The 26,544-nt window shown below is 33.8% G+C and overlaps 4 protein-coding genes across 5 annotated transcripts; all 4 read right to left on the reverse strand.

Moving 5' to 3' along the window:
- Positions 1 to 2,059: 2,059 nt before the first annotated feature.
- LOC145568969 (uncharacterized) lies at positions 2,060 to 3,140 on the reverse strand. Of its 2 annotated transcripts, none has more exons than XM_081628344.1 (3): positions 2,850 to 3,140; positions 2,629 to 2,658; positions 2,060 to 2,494 (listed from the first exon to the last, which is right to left on the reverse strand). In XM_081628344.1, the coding sequence occupies exons 1-3, from the start codon at positions 2,962 to 2,964 to the stop codon at positions 2,322 to 2,324; spliced, it is 318 nt and encodes a 105-aa protein (XP_081484470.1). In that variant the 5' UTR covers positions 2,965 to 3,140; the 3' UTR covers positions 2,060 to 2,321. The 2 variants fall into 2 exon arrangements, with proteins under 2 accessions (XP_081484470.1, XP_081484471.1); XM_081628345.1 differs by having other exon boundaries at positions 2,629 to 2,655; positions 2,850 to 3,131.
- Positions 3,141 to 6,234: 3,094 nt separating this feature from the next.
- Positions 6,235 to 9,168, reverse strand: LOC145567622 (small ribosomal subunit protein eS4x). The gene is made up of 5 exons (XM_081626946.1): positions 9,013 to 9,168; positions 7,856 to 7,933; positions 7,590 to 7,770; positions 7,094 to 7,191; positions 6,235 to 6,831 (listed from the first exon to the last, which is right to left on the reverse strand). The coding sequence occupies exons 1-5, from the start codon at positions 9,013 to 9,015 to the stop codon at positions 6,400 to 6,402; spliced, it is 792 nt and encodes a 263-aa protein (XP_081483072.1). The 5' UTR covers positions 9,016 to 9,168; the 3' UTR covers positions 6,235 to 6,399.
- A 4,531-nt stretch (positions 9,169 to 13,699) lies between these two features.
- Positions 13,700 to 15,117, reverse strand: LOC145567624 (uncharacterized). Its single transcript, XM_081626948.1, has 2 exons — positions 14,591 to 15,117; positions 13,700 to 13,929 (listed from the first exon to the last, which is right to left on the reverse strand). The coding sequence occupies exons 1-2, from the start codon at positions 15,099 to 15,101 to the stop codon at positions 13,868 to 13,870; spliced, it is 573 nt and encodes a 190-aa protein (XP_081483074.1). The 5' UTR covers positions 15,102 to 15,117; the 3' UTR covers positions 13,700 to 13,867.
- Positions 15,118 to 16,038: 921 nt separating this feature from the next.
- LOC145567623 (protein TIC 56, chloroplastic-like) lies at positions 16,039 to 25,144 on the reverse strand. The gene is made up of 6 exons (XM_081626947.1): positions 24,315 to 25,144; positions 22,874 to 23,071; positions 19,419 to 19,701; positions 18,933 to 19,095; positions 16,367 to 16,570; positions 16,039 to 16,258 (listed from the first exon to the last, which is right to left on the reverse strand). Exons 1-5 carry the CDS (start codon positions 25,003 to 25,005, stop codon positions 16,370 to 16,372), a joined length of 1,536 nt encoding a protein of 511 aa, XP_081483073.1. The 5' UTR covers positions 25,006 to 25,144; the 3' UTR covers positions 16,039 to 16,258; positions 16,367 to 16,369.
- Between the last annotated feature and the right edge of the window lie 1,400 nt (positions 25,145 to 26,544).

The following is a 26,544-nucleotide window of genomic DNA, read 5'->3' on the forward strand; positions in this document are numbered from 1 at the left end:
AGTTTAAGAGCATGTAATATTCCATTAACTTTTTTAATTATGGTTTATTTTGACTCTTTTTGTAGTCATTTGTGATTCTTATGTTGATTTTCCAGACTAGGAGTGTGTGGTATGTATACAAAATGGATGCACACTCAGCTTAGTTTGAAGGGTAAACTCTCATATTTTGATATCAAAGTAGATCTTTCTTTATTATGTGTTAGAGAACCAACTCAATCAAAAGCTTAAGCTGATAATTGAGGTTCAGGAATATGTTTTATACTTTATCACGCCTCATCACACGAGAGCCCATTGGGTTTAAACTGTGGATGCAATATGGGCCCACCTCATACCAAACCCGTGACCTTTGTGTCACGCTGGCTCCTATAGTCCTATACCATGTTAGTGGACCATCTCAACCAAAAGCTGATGGTTGAGGCCCATGAATATGTTTCTCTATCATACTATGAATACTCCATCAATGTGCCTTCTAATCTTTTGGAGGAGAAATGTAATGTTCTCTAATCATTCATCGCAAGACAGTAAAACCCTAGACTGGGGACTGAAGAGCGGAGGGGTTGAATTGTCGAATCTGATAGTTGGCTATCGTTGTTTCGGACTTTCTGTAATCCTAAACTAGCTTTTGTTTAGTGATAAGCTGATAACCTTTGTACTGTTTCGATCATTTTTATTACTTAAATGACTTTTATTGGTTTTTATTTGCTATATATACGCCTATGCATACACCTTCAGACATGCTGTTTCCTGATAACTCCATAATTCCATTTGATGTCACTTTTTACATATTTTTAGATGTTGCAAATTGAAAGTAATTTTAGAAAGATGAAGGCATCCAGAAGCTGATAAAATCAGGTGTTTAGCAAGTTGCAAGTGGTCGTAGTCTGTGTAAAGTTCTAGAAACACTTGAAATGGGAGTTCAGATCATAGTCAAGCTGTTAAGTAAAGCGGATTTGAATAGAGAATAATACCACCTTCAAAGATTCAGCATTTTGGAAAAGGAGACGCACTCTATGCTTATGCTATATACCTTTATTCTAACTCTTTCACAAGGACTGGTGAAGAACATTTGAATTGATCATAGTGGAATCTCTACTTTCTGTAAATTTTTATCATTATTTACCACTAATTAGACCAATATGGATGGAGCATTAATTTTGCACTGTCACAAGTCACCCTGAAACAGGAAACCAGGTAGGTAAAGTGATATTTTGTGTCATTCGGACTCTTCATTTTACCTCAAGTATCCATGTTAGCTCCTCAACATTCCAACATGTTTAAGGACATATGACTGCTCATCCAAATACAAGGAATAAAGGAAATTTTCACAATATAACCAAGCCTAAAACTTGGACACATATCGGTGTTTGAGATGGTACTTAAATTTGCAGTAGGTATAAATACACCGAAATCCCAGTTACAAAAATTTCACAGAAACTGAATTCGTTAAAGAGAAGCTATGTCGGTTTTAAGAAATTTGTATTCGATCTCAAACTGCAGGGAAAGTTTTAGAAATCAAAGCACTCTTAACTTATTAAGAGAGTTATTAGATGTACTTTTTGGCTTGGCTTCTCCTGTTATCAAGGGGGGCAAAACTCTCTTTGGAATTAAGCAGCCTCACTGTTTCTGCTTTTTAGTGTTTTCTTTCTGGCTAATCAATCCTTGTTCAGTTGTTTACCTTCCTACTTAGGTTGAAGCATTACAGAAGACTTTAGATGATGTTACTAGATTAAAATGTCTCAGTAAGGACGTGGATTAAATTGGTGTCCTTAAAATCTTTTCTTGCTGTATGCCCTGCTTTTAGTCTGCGAAAGAGCACGTATTTGACTGTTTTTTTTTCCTTTCCTGATAAGTTTTTTTTTTTAGTGATATGGTCATCTGAAAGTATTGTGTGTACTAATATTACAACAGTATAATTATCTAGTTTTCCCTAGTTCTGGATTTCAGGATTCTGTTATCTAAGTAAGCTGGTCTTTAGTTTGGACGTAAATGGCTAGAATACAGGTGTTTGCATACAATATGTACTTGAAACTTATTATGCTAATGCAAATTGATTGCACATTCTTGGGCTTTATGTAGTTTTTGACAGTTAAACCTTCAAATATACTCAAAAGTTAATAACTAAATGAATTCTCTACATATAATTGTGTTTAATTTTCCCATTTCTATCAGCTTTGCAGAAATGTTCTTCAATCTATCTTGAGAAGAACTTAATGGGCATAACAAAACACAACATCGAGAGAACTAAAGACTGAAAATTAAACCTACTTATAGTACAAAACAATAAAACTGAAGTAAGCCCAATTATCTCTTTCGAAAGTTACTTAACTTGGCTTAAAACAGACTACTAAATATCTCGGTCTTTTGCAGTTTCTGTTGCTGTGTATATCCTTAGAACAGGTAGAATGAATCATCTTCCACATCGTTTCGATATCAGCATATCCTTCACATAGCTCCTTGTCTTTAGAAAGGCTCACAAGCCCTTTTCTTTTAGCAGCTGCCAAATCAATTATACCAAAGTATATTATCAAAAACTGAACAAATTTATAAGCCTGCATTAAACCATTGTGACAATAGTAACAGAACTAGCATCACTCAGAAAAAGTTGTTATACAGTTTTTTTTTATTTACCTTGTTTTGCTCCAAAAACAGCATATCCTGCTGATTTAAGCAGAAAAACATTAGAATATGGTATCTTGATGATTGAACAAGATATGAATATGATTTTACTTTTGAAATGAATCTAACGTAGTTTTGTGAACAAGAACATATTCTATATCACAATGTTTAAGATTGTTCTTGAAGAATAAACGTGTCATTAAGCAAAGAAGGGGAAGGAGGAAGCTTATTACCTTTCGCCTTATGCCAAAATCGCGAAGGAAGCTTAGTGAAGAAGGTGGTTGTAGTTGGAAAGACTATTGATGGTGGTGAGGTCTTGAAGCAGAGGAAACTCCTTAGACTCTCCATACTTTACTTAGCTACAACTAACTATGTTTTCTTTCACTCCTTTTATATATTCTCTCAAAGTCAAATGTTGTTCTTTCTATTTGTAAAATCATTCCACAAAAATTAAATAAAATCCAAATTACCTAGAAAAATACAAAAGTTGTAAGAAAGAAAGGTTTTTTCATATTAAATCAAGGCTTTTTCTTTACTAACTTTGCCCTTTACTTTTAATATAAGATTTCTTAATATATAGTCTTACATAAAAGAATATTAAGGGAATAAGCTTGAAGGTTCTAGGAGGGTTAAACCTATTTCAACCAACAAATTATGATATATACCCATAATAATTATGATTAAAGTGGGGTTTTTAATCACCTTCATTAGTGGATACAGTTGGTTGAAAATTCAACTAATGACCAAGATTACATATTAGAATAGTATTTTTGTAAGAAGTAAAGTTATTAGTGGGGTTTTGTGATACTAGTAAATACATAAAGCATTGTACTAAGATTGTGAAATGATGACAAAGCATAAAGCACACCATGAAATTTTGAGTTCACTAGAAATGTGGTTAGAGGACTGCTTTGTCATTTTAGAGTTTGAATTTCTCATATAAATTGGATTATATAATGATGATTAAGGGTACCATCAAAATTGAGTATATACTAATCCTATACAATTTCTCATATATATTGTGGCTACAAGATATAAGAATAGTGAACAAAAGTGATTTATATTGTACTCCTGGTGTGCTTTAAAAAATTGGAACTATTATATTTCTAATCTTTTAGAAATAGTTGATCATTTTTAACTAAGAACTTTAAAGATTTATTACATTGGTATCGCTAAATCTCACTATGGTACAAGACAAAGAAGATTAGCCTCAACTCCTTTCCTAGCCGCAATTTCTAAGTTGTGAGCCTTAGGGCCCTGTTTAGTTCGCCTTATCTAAACTTATCTGATTTGGTCTGATCCAATCTGATCTGAATGTCAGATTTGACCAAACTTTGACCTTAAATGTACGATAATTTATACGGAAAAAATATATCAAGTGGGGTCTTGTTAGATTCGTAATAATGTGTATTTTATTAATATGTGATTTGCAGAATTTTTTTAATTACAAAATTAAAGATATTTAGCGATAAAAAACTGCACATAAAACGATGATCTGATCTGAACTTATTTTTTCTGATCTGATCTAAACTTATTTTATCTGAAATAAGTAAAAATAAGGTGAACTAAACAAAGCCTTAGTTATGCTATCTTAGGAACATAACAACAACATAATAAAATACGTAGTACATAGGAATATGAAACGAAGTATGTAATATTATCACAAACTTGTTAATTCATTAAGATCGAGTACTACTACTTAAAGAGTTCCCAACAGTTTTGTATGTGTTTTTTTTTTTTTTCACGGTAATAAAATTTCTTAAAAATGCCTCTTATTACTATTAGTTGTTTACAAATCGCCCTTCAAAATACCTTAAAGTGACCAAAATACCTCCAACAGTCCAATAAGTTTTACCACTCCATTATATTCCTTGTAAGCTACCTACGTAGAACTTCGTATATGACAAGCCATGCAGGTAAGACCGAATTTCTCAAAGCAAAAAAAAAAAAAAAAAAAAAAAAAAAGCATATGATATGATAAGAACATTTGGTAAGGTCTAAGGTGGAATTACCTTTGGAATTTGCTTTTGCCACCTTATCTTTCTTTTACCAAAGATTCCCAGTTGCAATGTTTTCAGGTAAGGGTAGGTCCAACTTAATATTGTATTTTGGTGCCTTAATATCATCCTTAAATAAACATCTCACACTCTAATGTTTATAAATCAAGATAATTAGATTCAACTAAAATAATACTCTTTGTTTATATATACTTCATACTTGTATCCTCAACCTTTACGGGTTTTTTTGGCTTGGTATTTGCGGATTAAACACTTTAAAAGTGGGAGAAGAGGGTAAGGGATTAGATATACACCTTCAAAGTATCTCTAGTTATCTCTAGCATCAACAACCTCAATGCTGGTTCCATGTGATATTTACCCACTATTTAGTGCTCATAAACCAGGTAGTAGCAAGTGAAGAAGATAATGTTTCCTAGTCACTTCATTTCCACTAAAGCCACGGAAGTTTGTTGCACTTCTCTAACTTCTCCCTTTAAATTTTTTTAATCACCAATTTTGTGAATTAAATATATTGAGAAGCAAAGTTATGAAGTACTCCGTATGTGTATATGGTTTATGACTCATTTTAGATATCTGATAAGCGGTGACAATCAAGTCATTTGCATAAGTGCATATTAAGTCATTTTAGACGAGTTCTTCGAATTCAAACTAGTTCAGATCTATTCAATTCAAGTAATTTTCGATTTATTCTCAATTTGCTTGTTAAGATAAAATAATCAAATAAACACAGTAATTTGTTAGTCAAATCAATTCAAATCAAGTGTTTTAGGTTAGTTTCACTAAAAACACATACTCGCGTAATGATCAAAGTACTTCATGTATGAATCTCAATATAAGCAAATGTCAAAGGTTAAGTACAAACCGATACTAGATTGAGTTAATTACACCTTAATCAAGGGATACGCCTTAATCAAAACATTTGAAGCCTATAGAGTTAATCTTTGGGCATGGAGGGCAAAATCCATACATCAAACAATACTTTGTATTAAGCAACGCCGCCACCCTTGTGGCCTTGTTCACCATCTAAATTAAGTCATTCATTCATACCAGCACTACACACAAATGTGCTAATCTCAACCATCAAATGCTTAAAAGTACCACCAGATATTCCCCAGAGACAAAAATCAGGCATTCAGGCGTTGGCTTAGCTAACAAACATTTTCACTAAAATCGCCCATTGCCATTACCAATACCAATTTACCATAGTATCAGGAAAAAATTGAGTAGATTTGTGATAATTGTAAGGTATTGAAGAGATTTTGATAGCCATCTGTACTTGCGACCAACAGTAGCAACACAACAAATTTTCAGGCTTTTGAATTTTATTAAACAAGATTGGGTTGCAGGCTTTTGAATTCGTAAACAAAGTTGGTTAACTCCAAAGTTTGGTATAATATGGCTAAAACACAAATGGAACTCAACTGTCATACGTTGTCAAATAAAACTACAGATGACGGTTTTACATGAAATGAAATCAGAAAATGACAGTTAAAAATCCTTGTTCTTTGCAATGCAGCAAACTCAAATAACACACACTTCTAAACATCAAAATCCTTCTGCAAAGGAATCAAAACCTTGCAATAAACGAGAAGATTCAAGCTACAGTTACGTTCATCTCCAATAAGAACAAAGAGCATCTATCACAGCAAGTTTTAAAGCCAAAATTGTACTGACATAGGAGTAAAAAGGGGGGCATTCACCTTAGGGAAACTATGTGAAGCTGTCTAACTTCTAAGAGAAACTATCCTCAGTAGCATTACATAAATTATGCAGTAGCAGCTTCCTTTTGTAGCCTCTTCCTAGCCTCCTCGATAATTGACAACTTGATACCCTTACCCTTAGGAACAGATACCCATGGCTTGGTGCCCTTACCAATGATGAAAACGTTACCTTGTCGGGTTGCAAACTCATGGCCAGCAGCATCTTCAACGTGGATGGTCTCAAAACTTCCCTTATGCTTCTCTCTGTTCTTGAGGATTCCAACACGCCCTCTGTTTCTACCACCAGTGACCATAACAACATTTCCAACATCAAACTTGATGAAGTCAACAATCTTGTTGGCTTCCAAGTCAAGCTTGATAGTGTCATTGGCCTTGATAAGTGGGTCGGGATAACGGATGGTACGACCATCATAGGTGTTCAGATAGGGGATGCCCTTCTGGCCAAACTGAATAGATCGGACCTTGCAGAGTTTGTACTGCAAAACAAAAGGTCTTAGAATGGATGTACTCAACATAACTGGCTAAAGCCAGCCAAACTATTCTTTCTCAGGAAAATTAGTAGCGAGACAGAATAAACAATGGAACCATTGCAGAACAAAAAGGCATATAAGACATCAGGCAGTCTCTTCCAACAGTTCTAGTCCACACACACACATTGAAACTCGATATATAAGAATCAGAGATTAAACAAAAACAAATGGATAAGAACAACTAGATGAATTAAACTATGAAGTATACCTTTGCCTCTTCATCTCTGATAGAGTGCAGGCGAAATCTTCCTTTTGTGTCATAAAGCAGACGGAAATTTTCATTTGTCTTGGGAATGGAGACAACATCTGAAAATAAATACATTTCCCATTTAAAAGGTGCAAGATGAATTCAAACAATAAATCTCAGGTATTGGTTATCGTAACAAAGATTGTTCCTGTACCAATTGAACACTAACAAAATGTATAATACTTCCTCTATCCCGCATAATTTCCCCCATTATAATTATAGGCCGCCCCTAAATATATTGGCCATTCTATCACATAAATTAAATCCAACAATTTCTCTCATGAAATCCACCCAACCAAAACTTAACAAAGTAAAAAATAGCTTGGGGGCTAACAGTTCGCCAGTTGGGGACAGATGACAGCAGGGGTATGTGACTGAACTTTAGCAGAATGATGTACATGTCATGTTTAGATGACTTAAACATTAACTGCTACACAGATATTGAAAGAGAACATACCCATGAAACCAGCAGGGTAGGTCTTATCGGTCCTGACCTTGTTATCAACAAGTACATGTCGTTGCATCAAAATAGCTTGGACCTCCTGGTATGTAAGAGCATACTTTAACCTATTACGCAGAATAAGGATCAAGGGCAAGCATTCCCTTGCTTTGTGGGGACCAGATGAGGGTTTAGGAGCCTGCATGTCACATTGGAGCAAACATAAGAACAAATAACAGTGATATAGCAGCTAGTTAAGCACAGCGAACAGTCATATCACTTACAAATGCACCACCAAGTTTGTCAAGCATCCAATGCTTGGGGGCATTGAGCCTCTTCAAATGTTTCTTCAATCCTCTCGCCTGCAATTCAAATGAACAACAATAGATGAACACTCATAAATTGGGCATAGACATCCATAAGTTGATTACATAAATGATACAAAAGCAGGTTCGATAGCAAACAATCAAATTCTAAAAACCATAATCTATTCTTTGTAATTAAGACATAATATAACCATTTTGAAGAGGATAACTATAGATAATTTATTGAAAATTCATTCAGCCTAGCAGTGACATAATGACACTGGCAGAAAAAATTACTGAAAATCAATGACCAGCTAACACAGTTTTAGACATTCCCCACCCGAATCTAATCTTCCTCCACTATCAAAGGAGAAACAATTGTAAGACCAATACGTATTTAAAATTTTAATCACACTATTCATTCAGTTACATATGCAATTTCATGTGAAACATAGATTTTAAGAAAACCTACTTTAATTGATAATGTAACTTATAACATTCGACGAAACATTGAAACATGCCCCTCGGCAAAGTCATTGAAACATCATCATCATTCGACGAATACATTAAAAACAAGCGCAGACAAAACACACCCGAGAGAACATCATATATACCACATACTGTACTCACTACCCATTGATCGGAAGAACGGAAATGCTATTACCATCATCAAAAATCCAAAATTATTCCATTGATACCCTCGACTTAAAAGCAGCATAAAATGTATCTAAAATTACAGATTTTAGCCCATTTTCTAACAATATTCAGAAAATCAAAATAAAAAATCAATAGAACAAATTGATTATACAAAAGACCTTCTTTAACCAACAAAACTCATTAGCATTCTGATCAATTCACAGTTCATAAATCTTCACCATCCAATTACCCACTAAAACTGCCATATAAAACATACCCAGTTCGCATATTTCCATCAGATAGACATGGAAATTAACAGGAATTACAAATAACCCAAAAAAATTAAGAGCCCAGATGAAATGCAGCAGATCCAATAGCAACAATCAACAAAATAAAACATCGGAAAAACACCAGATTATACAATGAACAATAATCATATTATCATGTTCGATGAGCATAGAATGAATTGTATAGAATAGAGAGAGAAAGATAGGACTGACCATGGTTGAAGATTTGGAAGGAGGAGAGAGATGAGTGTGTCTCTCTTAAGCTGCGCTTCTTCAACAACAAAGATAGTGAAAAAGAGGGGAGATTAGCCAAAACCCTAATTTCTGTCTGTTATTAAAAGCTTTGCTAGGGTTTCTGTAGTTGGGCCGTTTTATAATTGAAATGTAATTCTATATTTTAGCCCAACTAACATCCCCGTGGACTTGCTCTTCGTTGTGGCTTTTATTTTTGGTTTTCATCTCCCCGTATACGAGTAACCGAATGCAGTCTAGGTTGACCCATGACTGGTCATGTCTATTCGGGTCAAAATTACCTACTAGTATTTAATATGTCAAATCGAGGTAGGGTAGATTATGGTTTGATTAACTTCAGATCATTTTATATTCAGTTCATATAAATTCAAATTTGGTTCAAAACGAGCTTGATTCAATATAGGGATCAATTCCAATTCAGATCCTTTTCGAGTTTGGCTGAATTTAGGTCGAATTGACTAAATTCAATATTCAAATAAGGTCATTTTAAAATTAGAATAATTATTAAGTTATCACCTTACTAGGTAAGTAGGTAGTACCCGTACAATGCCCGAGATGTTAGCAGTACATCTATGTTAAAAATAATCGATATTATAAAAAATAGGGAGGTGATAAAGAAAATAAATAAATAAATAAATAAAACCACAAGAATTATAATTGAAATCATTAGTGTAAAAACTTTGATGGGATAAACTTGGATATCAAACTAACCAATCAAACGGCTGCAAAAAAATAGGAGGTAATTAAGAAAAACAACAATAAGGAAATAGACGGGATTACAATTCATTTGGAGGGAAACAAAAATGATTTTTTCACCAAATATCGTTGATTTTTAACATAATTCACCATATAACATTCAGTTTATGAAAATGTACCAGCATGCCATTAATTAATGACTAACGAACGTAAACACCGTTAGTCATTAAGTCTAATAATGTCACATGGCAACATATAATTGGTTCCCTTCTAAATTATTTAATTTTAAATTAATTATTTAATTAATTATCAAAAAAAATTTTAAAAAAAAAGAAAAAAAAACCCAAGCACCACCAACGTCCCCCCGACCAGAACCCCTGCCGGCGCTCCTCCCCTTCCCCTGAACCACCATGCCCGCATCTCCCTCGAAAAATCCTCCCCTAACCACTGTACTCGCATCTCCCTCGAAAACCTCCTATCTCCCTCAAAAAACCCTCCCCTAACCACCGGCTAGTGCCCAAACCTCCTCCCCCGTGTCGGCGAACAAATTCACCCGTCCCAGTGCCATCTCCACCCCACTGAACCACCACGTAGGTCGAAACCTTAAAACCAAAATCTAGGGTTTTGAATTTTGGTGTTTTAGGGTTTCGTGGTGGTGGTTTTCGGCAACTTGGGCGGCAACGAGATGTGGGAGAGGGTTTAGGTTGCTGGCGAAGGGGTTTCGGGGTGGTGGCTGGGTTCTCAACTAAGGTGGAAAGGCATAGAGGGGTTGAATTCGCAGAAGGTGATGACTGGGGAATTCGGCTAACATGGTGTCGTGGCTGGGGTAGAGGTTGTCACCGGCGGAGGAGGGGGATGGTCGCAGGCTAGCCGGTTGGGGTTGGGGTTATCGTCAGTGGGGGCGGCGGTGGCTTGTCATGGTGGTGTTTTTATTTTATATTTTATTTTTTAAAATATTTTTTCTTAAGTTAATTAATTAAATAAATAAATATTAATAAGAACCGGTTACAAGCTGTCACATATGGCATAATTAACGTTAATGGCTAACTGAGTTAATGGAAATGGCATGTTGTGATATTTTCATAAAACTGAATGTTATATGGTGAATTTGAAAAATGTTAGTGGTATTTGGTGAATTATGTTAAATACATAGGGGTATTTGGTGAAAAAACTAGAAAAAAAATATTGGGTCACTATCAAGACATTCAAGTATCATCTCATTTACACTTACTCTGTATTAGTTTCACATTAGATTAGTTCATGTATCAGATTTATATCTTTAAGCCAAATTAAAATCAAATTATCAAGAAGTTATCATAGTTATATAAGGGAGACGATAAGTAATGAACTAATGACGTATAGTATAGCCATATGGTCGAGTTATATTTAAGTAAAGTTCTTAACAATTGATGAAAAAAACAATTACATGCATCAAAGTAATTAAGTAAAAAATAATTGAAGGTTAATGCCTAGTCTAGATTTAAAATTAAGTTTAGTTTGAAATCATGTCTGATTAAAATGAGGTCAGGTTACAATTAGGTCGAGTTAGTGTCAGGTTAGGTCAAAACAGATCAGAGTGAATCGGATATTTGACGGGACAAAACAAAAATCAAGTCAATTAACTATGTAACTTTGACTGTATTTTATTACTAATATACAAAACAAGAATTTTATATGAGATGTTGTTAAATCAATTTGTTTCTTGCAAATACTAGCCACAATACTATTTAGGCCATGTTCTTTATTCAAATAATATTTAGTTAAAATAATTTAAGTTCAATAAAATCAATTTTTAAGTTAACCAAAAATAAATCCAGTTTTGAAATCAATAAAATTGATAACTTAAAAGAATAAATATAATCGAGAATTAGTAAAAGTAAGTTTTAATCAGTAAAAATAATTTTAAATTTAAAAAAAAATTAAAAAGAATAATCCCACTTTTGGTACATCTTCTCAAAATGATCTCACCTTTGCGTATTGCAGAAATAATCCCACCTTTGTACCCCATATTCTCAAAATGGTCCTTTTTCATTTATTGACCGGTTGATTGAATTGGTAACCTGTTTTAACAGGTAATTTGACACGTGACACCTTTTAATTGGGTTTTATATAAATTTTTTAAAAAATTAAAGAATAAACAAAAAAAAACCCCTTCTTCTTCCTTCCCCTGCCGGAGCCGCCCGTCGACCGGCCGGACCTTGCCACGCCGTCGGAACAGCCAGACCAGCCGGCCAGTCGCCCTCCCTTTCCCATTTCCTTCCTCCTTGCATTCCCACTCTCTCCTCCACAGAAGAAGACAAATTAAAAATTGCAGAAATTTGAAAGAGGGAAAAAAACCCAATTTCATCATCTTCTTCATCAAAACTACTGTAATTTTCTTGCATAAATCCGTCATTTTTGGGCAATTATAAACTACCGTATGTCTTCTTTGAACTGTGTTCGATCTTCGACTTATACAGTATCGGTGGACTATCCCTGTTCTTAAGCATCGGAAATGACGGCCAAAATGGCGGTGGCGCTGCTGTAGCTGTCGCTGTTACTGCCGTTGATGGACCGCTCGAACGCCAAGAAATACTCCTGAACTTTACACTCTTTTTATCGATTTGGAGGTTAAGAGGGGATTTGGGGTGGGGATTAGACATGGCAGCCCCTTCCCCTTCCCTCCTCCTCGATTCAGGTGGGGGTTTGGGGTGGGGGTCAATTCGGTGGTGGGTGGTGATGTGATGGTGGTGGACATGGAGGAATGGGGTGAGGTGGGAGAAGATGGATTTAAAAAAAAAATTAAAAAATAAAATAAAATTTAACTTGTGAAACAGGTTGAAGGTAAAAAGACTCATTTGAGAATATGAAGTGTTAAGGTGAGATTATTTCTGAAATACGCAAAGGTGAGATTGTTTTGAGAAGATGAGACAAAGGTGGGATTATTAATTTTGATTTTTCCTAAATTTAAAAGATTATTTAAATTTAACAAATGTAAATGAAAAGAATATTATTTTAGTACATTATAGGGAATTGTTCATTAGTATGACAATAAATGATAAAATGAAATTCTCTCTCACAAATATTATTTGATTGTTCATTAGTATGGAGGCTAGTTTCAGAAAGTTTGTTTTGGAGTCTGACAATATAAAACTCTCTCATCATCTAAAGAAGGGTCTTACTCCTTCTACTGACTTTGGCCATGTGATAAAGGATATTCTTTCTCTTGTTAATTTGTGTGAGCATGCTTCTTTTTATTTTGTAAAGGGGGGGGGGGGGGGGGTAATATGGTTGCACATGCTCTAGCAAAATACAGTAGCAACTTTGAGGAGTTGAGGGTGTGGCTTGAGGAATATCCTCAAGAGATTTTTAGCATTGTAATGGCTGATTTGGAGTTTGTTTCTCCTTAATAAAATTAGTTTGTGTGGTGTCAAAAAAATAAATAAAAAGAATTTAATATTTAGAGAAGAAACGCATGGGATATATTTGAGAGAATCGTCTAAATTATTACCAATATATAAGAAAAAACATAATCATGAAGTTGCTTGTTTAATTTGTTTCAATGAGTGCTCGAAGCATATTAAAGTATTTTGACAAACATACACAATCAAAAGTCAAAACAACATAAAGAAGCAAGAAAACAAGAACATAGAGAAAAAATGCAGGGTTACCAAATTCCTAAATTCATTAAACCAATCATGAGACAATGCCTAGCAATCTAGCATATTGTAGCCTAAGGTTGGTTCTTCTCTTTTCATAAATGAGTAAGGTGTTATTATATTCAGCTTATTTTGAAATATTCAAACAAAATAAATACAGATAAGTTTCGATAAATCAAATGAATTAAAATCATAATAGATAACGAAAAAAAAAAAAATCCGAATAAAATATAGCCTAAATGAGTGGTATACTGGTCAACACAGTACAATCTAGGTTATATTAATCACATTTGCAAATTGCAATGAATTCTATTACAATGTTCCTTGGAAGTGATACATGCGTAGTTAAAGAACAATAACCCAATCTTCTTACACTTTAGAGCATTAAATAATCTAAAATCCCATAACATCAACCAATGAAGATTAGAACACTAAGCAAAACTAAATTAAGATTGCTAAGGGAAAAAACAGAGAATGTAAAACTAGTCATGAACAATGGATTGAATTAGAATGGACGCTTCATCCCCTTCTGGAGCCGCAACATCTGCATAAACATAACCAATTCCCTTTGTTAGTCCTCTCTTTCAACTTATTATGTGTCGTGGACTTGTGGTTGCCATAATACAAGTGTAACAAAATAAATTTACCAATAACTTAATTAAATTCGTCATTATATTGGGGTATTAAATGTACCATATTATTTGACTCACTTGTAAAAACTTTGAAATTAGATTCCAAAGCTTTGCAGTTCAAATGTTATGTACATGAATCTCTAGGAGGTGAGGTCTTTTTTACCTCCCCTATTATAAATTTGTAAGTACTTAGCTTGTAGAGGTTTGATTAGACTCTTAGCTAATGAACATTGCTTGACTAATACAAAAATATTCATATGCATCGAGCTAGATTCTACTTCCACTAATCTCTTATTTATAGATAAATTAACTTACCCAAGTTGCAAAGACCGTGTAAATATAGTAGTAATATAAAATTTCATTAAGTAAATTCTACTCCAAAACACTCCTTTTTGAAACTTTCTAAACTTTTTGTCTAAGATACCCTAATCTTAAAAACCATTTCCAAAACACTCCCTTTTTAAACTTTTGTCTATTTCATTCATTCATACCTTGCAAATATGGAGGAACTCAAAAGTAATGCACTACATCTTACGTATTAATCTAAAAAATAAGAGGGGTAGTAAAATATACCTTGAACAAGATTAGAGATTAGGCTTCCACCGTTACTATTAATATTATTGCCACCTTCACTCTCTTCTTCAACCTTCTTAATCACCTCATTCTCCTCATTTCTACCCTCCAATCTCTCCTCCCCACCATCATTTTTCACATCTTCACCCTCACCCTCACTTCTTTTAGGAAACAGATTTGAGATGAGATTATTAATCACACCACCACCTCCGCCTTCACCGCGACCTCCACCTTCTCCATCACCACCACCTTCACGAGCATCGCCGTTCTCATGATGATCATTATTAACCTCTATGGCATGATCTTCATCAGTAGTAGGCTTAGGAGAGGTTAATTTAGACAAAAGATTATCTAATAACCCACCACCACCACCACCTCCGCCGCCACCTTCGAGTTTCTGCCTCTTCTCCTTCTCTTGCTCGTCTTCATGGTTAGCCCCTTCATCTCTACCTCTAACTTCAACCTTAGAAGGTCTAACGAAGGTCTCATTTTCTATAGCAATATCTTCCATTTATATTTCTTCTTCAACTTTTAACACAAAATCTTCCGTAAACCGCATGCTAACTCTTTCCTTTATATACGTAAATAAAATGTATGGGGCTTAAAAGATAAGTATGTGTCCTCCAAAATATTTAAAAGAAAAGGAATAATAAAGGACACGTGTATCGAAGAAATTGTCTGATTTAGCTCGTTGAACCAAGACTGACCATTTACAACATTGCACGTGGTGCCAATTACAGCTCCTGCTTCTATCCATTTTCCCAAAATGGTCGGTTCATTTTATTTATTTCACTCTTTCCCGTTTTCAGAGAAATTAAACAATCAAAAAGAAAAGCTGGGTAATTGTGTGGGAAAGATAACCAAGATTCCATGGTACGCGGTAAAAAATAAGTTCCAATAAAGATTAGTCCCTCGATCACTGTATTACATGCTTGTATTCTTTTTTAGAGTGACCAAAATTAAGTATTTGTTTTTATTTATAGATTATACTTTTTTACAATATTATTCTATTTTTGATGATTTATCACCCTTTTTCTTTTTCTTTTTTGTACTACAACAACAATTCTCAATAATTTCTCTCTCCTAATTCCCAACCACTTTTTCTTTCTCTCTATCTCTCACTAACCCCACATGCATATTTATACTCCCAATTATTAGTTTTAACTAATCTTTAACTTTCTTAATTACCGTGCAAAATGAGAAATAGACATGTAATAAAGGGACAGAGGGAGTAATAAGTTTAGATATGAGCATAATGAGTAATCGTCAAAAATTGAAGAACGTGGCAATACCATTGTCGGGAATCTACTGTTTGTTCATCTTAAGGAAGAGTGCTTGCTTAATAACATCCTTTTATTATGGAAAACGATGGACAGAGTTGAAAAAAATGAACATGGAATCATGTATTGGCCATTGAAGAAGATGTAAGTTGTGCTGCAAACCCTGTCTAAATAATAGCAGAAATTGCAATGGACCAAATGATAAAATTAAATAGTAAAGTATGATATACAATGAGGGAAAGAGATGATTACAAAACTACGTACAGGAAGATTTGATCAACGAACCCTTTCCTACGAAAGAGACCACCGTTTCTCAGCAGCAGCTAAAGCAAGGAAATTATCATCTTCAGCCAAATTCAAAATTAAGCAAGTATTGATTTGATATGATCTGCAAAATAATGCCAGGATAAGCACAGGTTAACCACTCCTCAAAACCAAAAGGATAAATCCAATGGACAGAAAATTATAGGTCAAGAACTGCAGGGTGGGAAGATACCTGTTAAGGGTTATTGCGTTTATATTGCTCAATGTATGCTTCCGTCTCAGCTTCCTTCTCTGCTTTTCTCCTTTGCTTCCTGTTTTCTTCTCTTGCAGTAGCATCTTCCGCAACTTTCTTCATGACTTCTTCAAAACCAGGGATTGTACGATTTAGTTTTTTGTATACCTGGAAACTCAGGTCCTCGAATACCTTGAAAATCCTCTGCAAATTCACAATATCGAAATTAAATTACAGCTACAACAGAATGAACAGGAATAGCAGTCATAAAGAGGATACATCAGATAAAGTCGAAAACAGGCAACATGAAAACCGAGTCTCAAAATTCAGGGTCAAGGTAATTAAAATTGATCGCATAGCACAGAAGTAGTGAAGACTTCATAAATAACAATTTTCCTACCATTTTTAGCTTGATTTAGGTTGGATTTCAAAAGGGTAATTCAGAATTGTCACTTATCTAGTTATCTTCAAATAGATGGCAAAACAATTTCCCTATATTACAACAGAAGTTGCATTTTCAGTTCTAAGTTCCTCCCAAAAAAATGCTTTCTTTATTAGGCCTGCATATGACAGCAAGACCAGCTTATCCCCATCAATGGAAGTAAAAGCCCAACGAGAGTAGATGACTGCATGCGCTAGGGCAATGATTTTTTTGTCATCTTTTCCTTCAGGCCAAAAAAAAAAAAAAAAAAAAAAAAAAAAAAAAGAGGGAGATGAACACCACAACAGCCCAGCCAGTGGTTCCTCTTAAAAGCCTTTCTTGTATTTCATCAATTTTTTAGAGATCTGCCCATTCTCAGTTTTGGCCTATTCAAGAGTCAGCTAAGCAATTATTGTTGACGAGGTCGAGAAGCTAGTGTCGATTATAATCCACCTTGAGGACAAGGTGAAAGTATGGGCGGCGGGTAATGCAAGGAATCAATATTTAAAGGAAGGGGGTATGTTAGTCTTAGTCATAGTCTATAGTAGTAACTTGGGGAATAAGCTAGAGGTTTGTTAGGAGGGATTTCTATAAATAGGGCTCATTAGGAGGGAAGAGAATATGTTGAATATTGAGTGGTTTGTAATTGGGGGAGAGTGAGCCTCTCAAAAGCTCATACTTAGGAGAGAATCCAGCTTTCGAAAGTGGAATTATCATTCTATTTACTGTAATTCTCATCATATCAATATAATCATCATTTTCTTTTTAATTTGCTGCCATTGTTAGTGCTGTAAGCTATGTCAGTTCCTAGCACAATGCTCCACAGCTGACTCCAGGTGGAACAAAAAATAAGTACAAGTAAATTTAATCATAAGTCGTCACTATTTTGAGACGAGGAATTCTCATTGGTAGCCATGTAAAATGCACTTTCTCTTTGATAAATTGGGAAAAAAACATAAAAATAAAAAACTTAATATCAATTGTAACCCTCTATTTTTTACTATTATTATTCGTAGCATTAGTAAGGGACAAAACTTAAACTTAATTGTTTAACTGTAGTTAACATTCCTGAAGTTAATTCTTCTCTTATCTTATTTATATCCTTTCTCAGTTGCTAATCTCTCGGTCTCTCCCCACCCACCACATTCAGGTCTGCAGTTGCTATCAATGTTCCACTAGCTACTCAAGTTTTATTGTTTTTGGCAGTAGCAAATGCTCAAACAAAGACTAGTCTCTTTATCTAGCTTCTATAGCTAGATTACGACCTCTAGTAAGTGTAGACGTGTAGTCACATGGACTCTAAAGACAACATTACTACAGAAATAGTCTAATTGTGAGATAATTAAGGACATATTTCTTGCCAAGCCACACAAATCTCTTGGTGCATTTAGTGGATTTTTTACCCCTTCCAGGACAACTAGCTATTATTGTTGAGGTCTATCATTGCCTCCGATCTAGAGTTGCGACTTGTGTGCCAGTGTCCCTGCACTTATTATTCTCCAACTTATTGTTGGAAAAAGATATTAATGGAGGATAAATTGGGTTGATTATTAATGCATTTGGGAATTAATTGAAAGAAATGGAAGTTTAAAGGAAAACAATCACCATTAGAGGGACTAATAACCATGTAAAAATGTAATTAGTATCATAGGGCATATATGTAATTGTACTATTAACCATGGTAAGAAAATTAAGTTAATTTAAAGCTTTTATCCTCATTGATGCTATAAATGATAATATTCAAAACAAAGGGTTACCACATTAAGTTTTATTATTATTAACAAAGGGTTTCCTTATGACGATTCATATTAGCCGACCCCAAATCATTTTGGGACTAAGGCTTTGTTGTTGTTGTTGTTGTTGTTGTTGTATAACCAAAGAGTGCAATTTTACAGGGTTACCAATGAGAATTTCCCTTTTGGGAAAAGAGATGACTTTTCTAGACCGCCTAAAAAAGTACTCCATATATGTGACTATAAGAAGTACTCATTTACAAACTTAATGGAAACTCCACTGTAGCTGCTGAACCAATATTTTAGGGATAAAGGCTCTAACATTGTTGTTGTACGCAAAACAAGTTTGAAATAGTTTGAACTACTGTATAATATGCTCAAGAAAAGAAGACATTGCACACAAAGGACATACCTTAACATCTCTGTTCCAACGCCTTATATAGGGAGGACCAGTTGTGTAGGAGCCAAGAGGCTCACGATACCATTCTCTGCCATATGTAATTTGGTCCATGGCTTGTTCTACACTTATTACCTCCCAGGGCCGTAAACCAGGGATGGCTTTAGCCAATTGCAGCCTGCCTCACAAAAAAATTTATATCACACACCCATCAACACAGCGAACTAAAAATCAAAATTACAAAGGTAAAGATTCAAAGGAAACTTTAATTTAAGAGCTAGGTAATCCGGCTATTGTAGGAGATTATCATCACCAAGATTATAAGTTGTCAATAGCGTAGTTCAGCAGTAAGATTTCGCTTACAATCGAATACTATTTAAACTTTGGTGCCTCAAATGTAAGAGTGTTCAGACAACATTTTATTAATAAAAAATTGTTCAGACAGCATACTTGAAAAATGTTTGTCAATAACAATGAGATAAGAAATAAGGAAATAAACACCTTAGATGTTTTGGTATGTATTTGTTTGGCATGTGATCAGCTTCCAATATTGTTGTAAGCTCAGAACCACTAGCCCATAGAAAGAGAGCATGACTTGGAGTTCTTACTCCAGGCCAATAACCGTCATTAGCTTTAAGTACGGCTAGATCACGCTTCTTACTTTCCATAGCCTCCTCTTGCAGTTGCTTGTAGGTTTTCTTTTCAAACCCCTTTAATGGAACCCAAGGAGACATTCCTTTCTGAAGCTTATGGAGAAATGCTGTAGCAGCTGCTCCAAACCTGACTGAACAACGCAAAACAAGACATAAATCATTAAGTGGATACAACTAGGAACTCAAGAAGAAAAGCAGTACAACATATCAGACATCTTCTCTGTTGATATTTCATAATGGAGAAACTTTTTTCATCTTTAATTTAGATAATTTTGATGCTTAATATGAAGTATATCAGTAGTAGTGTAGCCAGTATATGTTCATGTATGACTTTGAGCCTGGAGGCTTTAATAATCTGCATCTTTTGGGCTCTGTAAATAACTTTGCACTTGGTGTCTCTGTCTATATCCATTCCTCCTACCAGTAAAAAAGTACAATGCTTTTTTCCTCTCAGCTGTATTCTTGGACATTTGAATTCTTATAAACTCTCTAAAAGTTCTCTTTGCATTTATATTCTTATATGCTTTATACAGACCCTAAATTATAATTTCTAACCACCTTTACCTTTAAACTGCCAAGAACATATCTGGGCAAACTTAATCATCTTAGGGTATAGAACAGCTTGCCAAAAAATTATATAAAGAAAAGGGAATGGTAGAGATAACCAGTGGGTTATTTTGGCCATGACCAGAGATTAGAAAGGAAAAGTTCATGGTTACACTTCAATCCTTTCCCTAGAGTGGCTCTACCAAGTTAGTCAAAAGTAAGCTACAGTTGGACCTATTCATTGAGGAAAAAAGGCAGCCTTTTAACTACAGTCTCAACTCAAGTCCTGGACCAGCCAGTTCCGGTTCAATGGGGCTTGATCAGCCCATGGCCAGCCCTAGGCAACAGAATCACCACCATATAAGCACTTTTTTGCATTCCTTCAACTGGAATTATAATTGACTTGAAGGAGCTAAGTAAACAGCCAATGTAGTTATTGTTACAGCTTCAGATGCCTATCTAGTAACTAATAGATTCATATCATCAATTAATGTGCTTTACTAGAGGAGATGAATGCTGCATAAAGGTAAGAAGGGAAACAAATTTTGAGAAAAAACTGCAAAGAAACATCAGAGATGTTGAGAATAGAGAAAGAAGAGAAGTAAGGTCAATTTATAGTATCCTCATTGAATGCTAACAAAATTGATGCTATCTGATTACCAATACATGCTGGAGCTAATTTTTTTTTTTTTTTTTTTTTTTTTTTTTTTTTTTTTTTTGTGAATTTAAGTATCAGATTCTTTGAAAAAATAGATTATAAATGAGGATTGAAGAATACACAATCCTTCCATTTCTAATCTATACAAAATTTTACACCAAATTTTCATAAACAACGAGAGCATGTTATTGCAAAAAAATGGTACAAAGCAGCTACATGTACAGAAAATTGAATCGAGCTGGAATAAACAGCGTCATCTATGATCTTGTTTTTTGCTACTTGACTGCTTTCCTCTATACTTTATGAATGAGCCAGTTTCATGTTTCGCCTCTTATTAGTTCATTATAGTGTCACTACAGGCCAGGGGAGAAAGGGAGTTTGTGGAGAACATATTTAGTCAACAGCCTGTCATGTCTGTGGCCTGTGACCACTTATAAAAGAACAAAATAACCCCTATAACATTGACCAAGTAACCCCTATAATACTGACTAAGTAAGCTCTAAAACACTAACGAAGTAACCCCTTTAACACCGACCAAGTAACACCTATAACACTAATGAAGTAACCTCTATGATGGCTGGCCACACGGTATAAGACTTTGTGTTTAGCTAATTAGCTATTAATCTATAAGACATAAATACACCTTTTTTTCTTCATATAAACCAAAGTATGCCAAACAGCTTTTTCTCTTAAGAAGTAAGCTGGTGGAATGTCAAAGCAATGTGTCAGAAAGTCTGAGGTCAAGGCAGAATTTATTTCTAAATGAGCAGTCGTAGGGTGTCAGCAATTAGCAGTTATGTTTAGTTGTTTTACAGCCAATGGTGGCATTGATTGTAATATGGAATATCCTAAACTCAAGATGAAATGATGAATATCAAGCTCTATGTACTGTAAGCGTCTATCAAAAAACAAATCCGGGATAAGCCTCCTAAGTTCAAGTCTGCTACTTCTAGTAATGATTTGAAGTAGACTAATTGAGCCGAGCCGAGCCGAGCCGAGCCGAGCTGAACTTAACTTTACTTATTAATTAGTGATTTTTAACTACGGATTAATGATTTTTGAATATTTATTATTATATAGATGTGTGTATACAAATATACATATTAAAATATTTAAGAAAAATATACTATATAATTAAAATATTTATGAAAAATATATTCATGGAACCCCAAAACATTTTAAAAATATATACTATATAATTTAAAAATAAAATTTAAAATGACTGATCAGATATGGGAGTCACTCTAGAGGAATGCCTAGGTAATGGAGCAGCTTGTTGCACAAGAAGAAGACGAAAAATTAACCGATTATGAAAACTAGTTTAAGTTGTGTAGTACTCTCATTTTGTCAATGAGTTTAAGAGTAAAAATGTGTATAAAAAAATAAAACCATTTGAACAATGAATTGTATCAACATTATTATTATTATTATTATTATTATTATTATTATTATTATTATTATTATTATTATTATTATTATTATTACTATTATTATTATTATTATTATTATTATTATTATTATTATTATTATTATTATTATTATTTCTATTATTATTATTTTTAAATATCATCATCATCATCATCATTATTATTATTATTATTATTATTATTATTATTATTATTATTATTATTATTATTATTGTCGTTGTTATAATAATTTGGCTTCATATCATTAGCAATATCATTAGACATAAACTGAACTAAACTTATTAGAGGTGAGCTGAGCTGAGCTAAACTGAAATTAATCTGATGAGAACAGGCCCTAATATTATCTTTCATGGATCCAATGTTCCAATCATTAAACAATGCCAATGTAAAATAATGTTTTGCAGCAGTAAGCCTGCAGCAGGCATACCGCACCACTGAATCCCATCAATATAGTGTGTAAGTTCATGTGTGTGAGAAACAACTAAACAAAAGTAAATAGGTGTGAAAGCTGCTGTAACAGCCATACAACACCACTGAATCCCATGAATATAGTCTGCAACTCCCCAACATTTTATGAACAAGATAGCTAACTGCATTTACTATTGAGATAATACTTAATATTTAAATGGCAAAAAAAAGATAGACAGATAGTAGAATTGACAAGTAACAAACCTTCCCAAGTAGCAATTGCTCGCTCTAAGCCATAAATCATGCCTATAGGTGCCCACTCATCCAGGTCCTCTCCCCAAATGAAAGTATTTTTATCAATTATGCCTGCACCCCATGCAGTCTTAAGTTGAATCAGCTCACATGGTCCTCGTGTACGACCCAATCGATCCTTGTAGAACCAGCCACCAGTCTTCATTATAACTATAAACATAAATATATAAATATATAATTAGCATCTTCTGAAAAAGTAATGAAAGAATAGTACATCAGATAAAGGATTATGGTTGGTCATGGAGAACATCACCAATTCTTCACACGAAAAAAAAGAAAATTATTAATTGTAACAGAGAATAAATTATAATACAATATGCCACTTTTGTACTCTGCACCTATATCCATCTTCTGTTTGTGTTTGGGCCTTTCGTCATAACGTAATATATTAATCGTTTTCTTGTGTTAAGAAAAATAATAATTAAAAATGCAAATAATATAACGTTGAGCCTTCTGATACTTTTCTTTAACTCACAACTAATACGGAGTAATTGCTAGCACTTGCTACAATATCCAGAAACTATTTTCCACTTTTCTTGATTTTATATTGTTCGTTTGCTCAGGATTTTCTTCTTTCCACAAAGATCAAACAATAACTGCAAAGAGCTTCCAGTCAGTAGCAATATTGCTTGCACAGTATGCACACCTTACAAAACTACTCTGAGCTGATGAGCAATTAGACACATCCATTTCAACTTTACCTTTCATCTGTATCAACATGTCATATATTTTCTTGCTTATGAAATATATCATAAGATCTGCTAAGTGCATACTCAAAACTCTCATTACACAAGAACAGTATCAATTAATGTATTTTTTTGCTTTTTGAAGGTTAAATTGATTCATTCCACCAGGTCTCCCAAGTTAATAGGAGACTGTAGGAAGCCCACAACATTTTAGAAGAGGCAAAGGAGAACATAATACTTCCTCACACCTTAAAGAAACTGAATTTCCCATTGTGTTCAAAAACTTCTTTTATTGACATTAATGGGGAAGGATTAGAGACCAATGAGGTCTTAGCCTAGCGGTTAAGACAAAGAGCCTTGTGGAAAGTTACTTAAATAACTCTATCAATGAAAAAAAATCAACTGAATTTCCGCTACCAAGCTCAAATTCATAATTGCGAATTCAACTCAAGACAACAAAACAAAGCCTTAAACTTCCAAATAACTTGCACTGATCGAACAAACAAAGCAACATTGAACAAGCAATAATTGCAATTCAACTCAACGCAGAAAAAAATAAGCACAATTCACACATTTAAGAGCATGTTAAGTGCCCAAATTCATAATATCAATTCAACTCAACACAGCAAAACCAAAAACACAAACTCGCCAAACAGCTTGTATTGATAAATGAACAAACAAAGCAACATTGAACAAGCAATACTCACAATCATAATACCGCTTTTCGAGCCGCTTATACCCAATAGCCTGAGCAACATCAATCGGTCTACTTGGCGGATACGGGCGCTGCCGGAAACCCCAGAGACCAAAAAAGAACTGCTTAGCAAAATCCCAAAACTTATCATCCGATTGATCTTTAGTTTTTATAGCTTTCCTAGGCATTGGCCTTCCATCTAACCCAATAACATTAGGAACTTCCTTCCAAAGCTTAGCATCCTCTCTTCTATAAGGCTTTTCATTCCTCTTAACCTCAAATTCATTATAAGCATCAGCAATTTCTTCAGCCCTAGCTAAAAATTGAACTAATGGGTTACTCCTAAATTCTTCCCACCATTTTTTATTCTCTTCAATTTCTTCTGGAGTTGGATTTTCTTTGGTTTCAAAAACTGGGTCTTCATTCAAAATGTTATCAACTTCTGGGGTGTGTCGAACATCGGGTAAATTCTCACATTCCCACCAAAATTGTTCGAGCATTTGTTGGTATTTTCCTGGTTTTGAGGGTTCTTCATTTGGTTTTGGTTTCTTTGAGTCGGAGAGTGAAAGGGAGGAAAAGAGGGGTTTAGGAGGGTTTTGGGAGATTGATAGAGAGAGAAAACTGGGGAATGAAATTGGGTGTGGAGGTTTTTCGAACCAGTGGAAGAAATGCTCACCAAATGGACCTAAGTTGATTGAAGCCATTTTTGGAGGTTTTGGTTATGGAGTTTTCTGGGTTTTTCTGGTTATGGTGTGAGTGTGAGAGAAGAGGAAGAAGAAGAGGGAGAAGATAGGCATAGGCTCGTGAGGAGGGGCTTTGAAGGTTGAAGCTACATGACCAGGTTGACCCGAATCGTTAACCCAATTCTTTAAGGATGTTCAAATTTACTCGATCAGGTTCAGCGGGTCATTTTAATTTAGGCATTGTTTGATTCAAGTTATCAATCATCAATCAATCAATTACATTATACTAAATGCGAAACTTAGAGAACACGATATTATAAAAAGTTTTCTCTCCAAAATCACTTACGTAGTACTAAAAAAAACTTATTGTAATTAAATTATGACTTTTAGTTTGTATAAAATCTAAAATAAATGTCCTTAAATATCAAATTGCCCATTATAACTATTATATGTTTAATTAATTTCTTTCACAATATTTCATACTTTTTACTACTAAGTCTATTTATAATATTTATATCCATTATTTTTGGTAAAATCAATCAATTTATACTAAATGCGAAACTTAGAGAACACTTGGCATGATATTATAAAAAGTTTTCCTTCCAAAATCACTTACTAAAAAAAAACTTATTGTAATTAAATTATGACTTTTAGTTTGTATAAAATCTAAAATAAATGTCCTTAAATATCAAATTGCCCATAACTATTATATGTTTAATTAATTTCTTTCACAATATTTCATACTTTTTACTACTAAGTCTATTTATAATATTTATATCCATTATTTTTGGTAAAATTTATTGTCATTAGAATTATTTAACAACCGTGCATTACACGGGGTTTAATCTAGTTTCGTAAAAAAAAGGAAAAAATTTATTTAGACCCTGTTCTTTTCTCCTTATTTTTACTAAAATGAAATTATTTTTATTGAGCCAAAATTATATTTGCTGAACTTAAATTATTTTTTTTGAACTTAAATTATTTTTATTGAACTGAAATTATTTTTACTGATTTTCTATGATAATTCTTCTTTAAGAAAACTGAATTTTACTTTACTGAACTAAAATTATTTTTACTTAATATAATTTTTTTTAAGGTGAAGAGAACAAGGCCTAGTCTTACAAAAATTAAAAACCTAATTGAATGTAATTTTGGCTAATTCTTTAATGAAAAAACTAATGTATAACCCGGGCGTTGCACCGGGTTGCTACTTTAATTATTCCTTATAATTATATGTATTTGATATTTATAACGTCTTTTTTTTTTTAATTAAACCTTGTAATTATCAATTATATATATTTATTTTCATTCTCGTAAGAGGTTGTGTGTTTGAATCCCTTTACCATCATCTTTTTATACAAAGCAATATTGGGTGACGTTATATGGCACAAAGACGTTTTTAGTAATGCCTTTTAATATATTAGTATAGATATGCAAATTATCTGGTTAGATCATGAGCCGATTTGTAGGACAAATGGAAATTTTGTTAAAGTAATTTGAACGGTCATTTTAATATAGGCTTTGTTTGGTACATTTGTAGTCTCATCTTACTTCTCTCTC

This window comes from Chenopodium album, chromosome 11, assembly GCF_948465745.1.
Source record: "Chenopodium album chromosome 11, dcCheAlbu1.1, whole genome shotgun sequence".
Lineage (NCBI taxonomy): Eukaryota > Viridiplantae > Streptophyta > Magnoliopsida > Caryophyllales > Amaranthaceae > Chenopodium > Chenopodium album.